The sequence below is a fragment of the Chlorocebus sabaeus genome, chromosome 22 (assembly GCF_047675955.1).
Source record: "Chlorocebus sabaeus isolate Y175 chromosome 22, mChlSab1.0.hap1, whole genome shotgun sequence".
NCBI lineage: Eukaryota > Metazoa > Chordata > Mammalia > Primates > Cercopithecidae > Chlorocebus > Chlorocebus sabaeus.
In genome coordinates, this window is record NC_132925.1 from 32,731,837 (window position 1) to 32,739,180 (window position 7,344).

A 7,344-nucleotide genomic window follows, 5' to 3' on the forward strand; every position below is an offset into this window, starting at 1 on the left:
TACAATAACATAAGCATAGACTTCATGATCTGATATACGTAGTCTTTTCTAGTTGTGTTCAGAAATAGTTTTAAAATTTAAACTTTTCAACCTTTAAAATTGAAAATTATAAATTTTGTTTTAATCATTTTTTTTTTCCTTTTCCCAGAAGTAACAGTGCAATGTGACATAAACAGCTCTTGCCTATCTGGCTGCCCCAGCCAAGCTGGGTCCTGCACAAGTTTCTATAAGAGCTTTCTACAACAAGATCTCAACTACTGAAAGGTTCAGATCACTCGACTTTTTTAGGTGAGGAACAGTCTATTAAGGCTAAAAGCATCGGCTTGACTTTTTTCACTGATGCTCTTCGGTGAAAAGCACAATGGTTAAATAATGAGGAAAATTGCCCACTCAAATGTTTAGTGTTGCTTACTGATGCATATCATTGCTGATTGTGATTCTGCCGCACACTAGTCATATCTAACCTTGGGCAAATTATTTTACCTCTCTACGCCTCCGTTTCTACCTTTGTAAAATGGAGAGGTGTCTTCCATGTCTAATTCACTGGGTTGCTGTGTAGATCAAAGGGGGAAAAGCATGTGAAAATTCTCAATAGAAAGGTGCAGTCATAGAGTCTAGTTATTTTGCATGTGCTCACTAGTAAGATTAACACGTGGAAAGCAGATTTTTTGCTGGAAGTCATTCAGAAATTAGGAAAAATACCTTTTCTTCTTTCAATTATCAAATTATAACATTTAAAACAAACTACACTCTTCCCTTGCAGCTGCTCCGTCTACTAAAAGTGAAACCTGAAAACTCCCTCCCACACCAACTCCTAACCTTCTACAGTGAAACCAGGACACCCCCACAGTGGCCCAAGTTCTCTATAACTTCTATAGGAACCTAGATGTTGAAGAGTGTGTTCTCTAACTCGTAGTGTCTCTTACAGCCCACACATCTTGAAGATAAATACAGACATACATCACAGACACACCACTGTAACTGTAAGCATATTATATTTTTTAAGTGCCTAATCATCGAAAGTGACAGAAAGCAATAAACTGTCCTAATCTATGCTACTGGCAATGTGGCCCTAATTGAGTTAGGGTTCTTATTTTTTAAGAAAAAATTTAAGAGAGAGGAGGCTGGGTGCAGTGGCTTACACCTGTAATCCCAATGCTTTGGGAGTCTGAGGTGGGAGAATTGCTTGAAGCCAGGAGCTCAAGACCAGCATGAACAACATAGCAAGACTCTATCTCTATCAAAAATTTTAAAAATTAGCCAAGCATAGTGGTACATATCTGTAGCTCTAGACACTTGGGAGGCTGAGTGGGAGGACTGCTTGAGCCCTGGAGTTACAGGCTGCAGTGAGCCATGATTGCACCACTGCACGCCTGCCTGGGCAACAGAGCAAGATCCTGTCTCAAAAAAGGGGGTGGGGGCAGAGAATAAGATAAAGAGAACCTAAGTGCCTTTGATTGCTGCTAGTATGTATTTGATTTATCCTGCCTTGTTCAAAAAACAGGAGGAAATAAGGAAGTGGGCAGTAAGACAAATTATAGAGATCTGTATATTGTAGTAGGATACAAAGTAAAATAAGCAAGACACCAGAAAAAAGGATGATAAAGTAAACTAGATATGGGAGTAACCCGTATTTAGCAACCCCCTATAGCTATTATTGCAATTGATTTGCATTGCCCCAGAAGAAAGACAAAAAATAAACTCAGGAAGATCTGAGACCAGGTTTCTTACTGTTCTCCCAAAGAGAATTCAAACTTACCAGCCACTAAGAAGACAGCCAAAATCAACAGTAGCCCTAGGTTAGCAGTTCTCCAAGGGCAGAGCATTTCTGTTTTCTCTTTTTCTGCCCTTCACTCAGTACTTTTCCTCCACACAGGTACAGAAGGAACTGTGCGCATGGTGAGACCCTCTCTGGTCAACTTCTCGGTACAGGATACTCTTACTCCATCAACAGCAGGGCACTCCCTTCCTTCTAGACCATTCCTTCACGTCTATGTGGTTTAGCCTGATTAGTAACTTGGACGAACGAAGCTTTTCTCTGGAACTTGACACAGCAATAGATTTCCTGTATGAAGCCCTGAAGCAAAGACGGAGGAAGCAGATTGATTGAATTATCTCTCAGCTCATTGGTTCTCCTCTCACTTCTGCTGTACACAGATAAATTTTACAGTAAGGCACTGAACATGTCCAAGATAAACAGATTTTTCTAAACTTGTACCAAAGAGTAAAACAGAATATTATCTATTTTGGCCCATCCTTGTAAATTTCTCATTCATGATAACTTTTAGAGGCTTTCTCCAGGTTGAAGAGCTTTATGGCCTTAGTATTCAAGTCTGGAATACAGTATTTTTCCTTGAAAATTATTGCGTGAAATTACTGTCTATAATGGGAGTCAACACACAACCCTGTAAACATCATAAGTGTATTAGCTTCCTATTGCTACTGTAATAAATTACCATAAACTCAGTGGCTTAAGACAACATAACATTTATTATCTTACAGTTCTGGTGATCAGAAGTCTGAAATGGACCTTAGGGGACTAAAATCAAGGTGTTGGAAGGGCTGCACTCCATCTGCAGACTCGGGCAGAATTTGTTCCCTGTCTTTTCCAGCGACTTGAGAATGCCTGCATTTCTTGGCTTGTAGCTATATCATTCGGACCTCTGGTCCATTGTCACATCTCCTTCTCTGACTGTGACCCTTCTGCCTCTCTTTTGTAAATACCTTGGGATTATTTTCAGTCCACCCAAATAATCCAACATGATCTCCTAATTTCAAGATCCTTAATTTAATCACATCTGCAAAGTCCTTTTTGCCACACAAGGGAACATATTCACAGGTTTCAGTAATTCAGACATAGGTATCTACCTTATTGGGGGTGAGGGCATTCTGTTTAACAGAACTCAGTATTCATTGCCATTCAGTTTCACCTTTGGAGAATCAGACTGATCATTTTAACCAAATTACAAATAATCACCTATCTTTTAGTTGCTACACATCTGGAATTCAGACTTCCCCCACCAAAAACAAACAAACAAACAAACAAAAAAACCTCTTCCTTAATGTTGCTAGTTACTACGCTTTTAAGTTATGTCTGAGAGAGGGAAAAATATTCTGTGTGCTAAGAATTTTCTACCCCAAGGCAAAACTATACAGGAAGGGGAAGAAAACATTGCAAACAGGAAAAAGATAAAACAGCATGCATTTTTTTTTTCTCAGTTAGCAGTTTCATCTTCCTTCTTGCCAAACATTATAAATATTTTCCCCCTTCCCCTTCTCAAGCTTTTTTTTTCCAATTAATTAATTTGATGAAGACAGTGAAATCAGGTCCTTGAGGGCAAGGAACTCTTGAGGGTATGTGCTATGACAATGGGAAGACCATAACAAAAAATGTCTTCTCTTCTGTCTAATGTTTCACCAGGTGTTGGAAAATTAGTGAGAATACATCATTTAAAATACGGGTAACATTCTGGTTTTCCACCACATAGCAGTTAAAGTTGGCCGGGAGTAGTGGCTCATGCCTGTAATCCTAGCACATTGGGAGGCCGAAGAGGGCAGATTGCCTGAGCTCAGGAGTTCAAGACCAGCCTGGGCAACATGACAAAACTCCAAACTCCATCTCTACTTTAAAAAAAAAAAAAAAAATTAGCCAGGTGTGATGGCACTCATCTGTAGTCCCAGCTACTTGGAAAGCTGAGGCATGAGAATCGCTTGAACCCAGGAGGTAGAGGTTGCAGTGAGCAGAGGGAAGTTAAAGTTAAAATTCACACTGGTTTAGGATACAGAGAGACATAGGGTTAAGTTTCTGTTGTGTAATTACTACTCCAGTGATACTGGGAAAGTTTCTTACTCAAGTTTGTATCTGTTTATGTTATATTGACATTAGCTTTTTCTCATGTCATCAAAAATTCTGGGAGATCATTTATTTTAATATCTGCTCAGTGACATAGCCAAAACCAAACCACAGAAGGGCTAAATGGCCTAGGGCCTCAAAGCGATTTGTTGGCACAGCTGGGAATAAAATGTGTTATATTTTCTAGCCCTGTGTTCTTTTCACTCAGCTCCTCTACTTTGAAATTTCAGGCAACAACTTTCATAGACACACTCCAATGCACTTACCTGAGGTCAGACCACAATCTGCAATCAGCAGTTTAAGAATCAAGTGATGGGTATAAAAAACCATAAAATTCGCAAAATAGATTTGGCAGGATGACAGTTTCTCTCCCTGGTCCCTCATCCTCTCCACCCCCAAACCACACGCCTGTAACCTCTCAACTCCCACCTTCTACCTTTTATGGACCGTGAATGTTTAAAACAATAAAGGGACTAAAAGTTTGTTAACATAATCATCCACGACATGCCATGAAAGTCAGTATAATTAGAGAAAGATGTGTCTGGTAAATGCACCTCTCTAAAAAATCTAAAGGCCCCAAATTCTCCCTGGTTGGGTCCCTTGGGCACAGGACCCAGGAAGCAAAGCAAAAGAGTGAAAAAGGATCAAGAAACAGGTGTCGTTCAAGCCAAAAACCCAAATCTTTTACTCTACCAGTTTTCCAATTCTTCAATAATACCAGTTAAGAATCATAGCATAAGAGAAACAAACAGAACAATGTAATGCCAATTAATGTTGTAGCCAAAACAAAAAGACACAGAAGCTTTAGTAAATTAGAACTACTTTAGGCCATAATGCCCCCAAACCAGCATGGTTGGTTTACTCAATTTATTAACTGCAATAAACTGAAAATTGATGTAGGTACCTGTAAATGTTGTTGAAGTAAACTTCTTCCAATCAGGTGTATATCTTTCTCTCCAATGTCAGATTCAGACTTAGCCACACTGAAACCATTTAAGATGAAATGTTGCAGCCTTGCCCTTGGGATTCCTCCCCATTATGTAGGAGCTTTGCATGGCTCTTGAATACTTACTGCAAAGACTCTATGGACTTTTATTCCTGACTTCTTGTTCCCTGGACCCTTTGTTCCCCAGTACCACTGCCTACTCATTCACCTCTTATATTTGAGTCTTGACTGCCGAGAACTTCAGCACCTTCCTGCCCTTCCTACCATAGCTAAATTTTCTGGATGTGATTCTTGCAAAATGGGCCAATAACTACTTGCCTTGTCACTGTTACTTTTGGTGAACTCTCTGGCTTAGACATCTGGCCTGACTTACCCTTCTATACACATGCATGTGTGCACACACAAACATACACACACATACTCACACAAATATACTAGCTAAACACTTAGTCCTAATTCCCTCAATCTACTCTGTCCTGCTAGCCAAGTGGTAATATATCAATTTCACAGAGGTAAAAAGAACAATACCTAATAGTCTAAAGGATTTTAAGGGACTCAAACTCTAAAACACTCTACTCTTTACTTCCTCTCTGCCCCCTTGTACAATAACTACAGATTTGAATCTAATGAATTACCACAGAAATGCGATAATTCGACATACAATTGCATAAAAAGACAGCTTTCCTGGCCATATTCCATTTTCTATTTTCCAATTCACCTCTCTGTAACCTTCATTGACCCATGCTCTCAAGGCTCATCTGAAATCCTGTATCTTCCTCCATGGACAATCATTAAATGGACTAAATGGTAACTTAAAAGAGCCTCAAAAAATGCATATTTCTATTTTTATACCTACTATTATATTGATTTTTCTTGACATTTTTTATTCCTAATATATGGCTGATCTATGTCACATGCATAAAAATTATTCTTAAAAAGAAAAAATATATCATATTGGAATTTATGATTATTTTTTCATTATAATTTTACAGATTATACAAAAAGGAAAATTGAGAAATAGATGTTTGAAAATCAAATGTGTACAGTATCAAAATAAGCAAAATCAGAGTAGAGAAATTAGTAACCACATTTTATATTTAGCTAAATATTAACTGTAAATCTCACTGGTCAGATCCATAGCAAATACTTGTCAAGCCCTAAGCTTAATACCCTGGTCTTGTTCTAAGCAGTTTATAAATATTACCTAATTTAATTATCTCAACAATCCTATATAGTAAATACCATTTACTATTGAGGAAACTCAAAGCAGAGAGCTTATGTAAATCGTCAAAAGCCACACAGTTGATAAGTGATAGAAACAGGATTCACTCCAAAGTGAGATTTCTTAAGTCTACTTCTTAAGCTATGTGGCTAATTAGTCTCTCCTTTACTATCTACTTTTTGAAGGTGGTAACTCTGTTTTGTCTCCAATACATCCCCCATATTCCTAATCCCTAGTGAATCTATTTATGTATTCATTCACTCTTTCTTCCTTACCTTCTCATAATTGGTCTGTTTTGTTTAAACAAATAAGCAAACCCTGTGCTGTTTCTAATCCTCTATTTGCATTAAGATTACTCTCTGCTGCCCCCTGGAGATAATTTGATGAAACCAATGCTAAGATTTTTGTAAATTTATCTAGCAAATTCAAAAATAGCTGCACATTAAGATTTTGATCACAAAGGATGCTAACATGCCTAAACATTATACATTTAATTTACATCTTTTGGAAACTGCTGAAACATAACAAATGACTACCTGATGGATAGTACAGATATCATACCTTGAAGAAATGTTGCTGAAAAAAATAAAAATGAATCTTTTGAGTTGCCAGGATGGTTTAATAAAAACAACAGTGCTGCCAGGCATGGTGGCTCATGCCTGTATTCCCAACACTTTGGGAAGTTGATACAGGAGGATCACTTGAGCCCAGGAGTTTGAGACGAGCCTGGGCAACATAGTGACAGCCCATCTCTATAGAATTTAAAAATTGTTTTAAAAGCAGCAGTGTAAAGAAATGGATAAATAGATGGATGGATGGATGGATGGATGGATGGATGGATGGATGGATGGATAAAAGATAGATTCCCTACCTCATTGCATGAAAATTTGTGAAGACTGCCACTTTTGGGTAAACTGGAATGCAAACTCCAAGATGGAGTTTAATGTGCAGGATTGTTATTATATTAAGGAGTAACCTCAGAACATCACTTGGGGATAAGAAGGAAGAGAAACTGATGTGGGCATAGGAAATCACACTGTACGGTAGCCCCACACCAGACTCAGCTAACCCTATGGGGAGCTATAGAGCTGAAACTGCTCCTTAGAGTTGTCCTCTGTTGTCCTGAAACAGACAGATCTTTACACTTCTGCATCTATGAGTCATTTGTTATAGCCACAGGAAGGACCATGACCTTGGGTAAGGCAATCCATGAAGAGGCTGACCCCTGAACTGTGGAAAACACTATCAACACTGAAGCAACAAAGTCCTTTACTGAAGGGGGTTGATGGTACCCCACAGTGTTTGTCTGCCAATTGAATAAAT

General features: G+C 38.5%; 1 protein-coding gene across 4 annotated transcripts in view; it reads right to left on the reverse strand.

The window, feature by feature from the left end:
- The window catches only part of CD200R1 (CD200 receptor 1), a 40,573-nt gene extending 38,120 nt beyond the window's left edge, over nucleotides 1–2,453 (reverse strand). For all 4 annotated transcript variants that reach the window (XM_007985809.3, XM_007985808.3, XM_007985806.3 and 1 more), the window contains exon 1: nucleotides 1,760–2,453. In XM_007985809.3, the coding sequence (XP_007984000.2) occupies nucleotides 1,760–1,826 (67 nt within the window). In that variant the 5' untranslated portion in view covers nucleotides 1,827–2,453. The remainder of the gene's footprint in view (nucleotides 1–1,759) is intronic.
- Nucleotides 2,454–7,344: the final 4,891 nt, after the last annotated feature.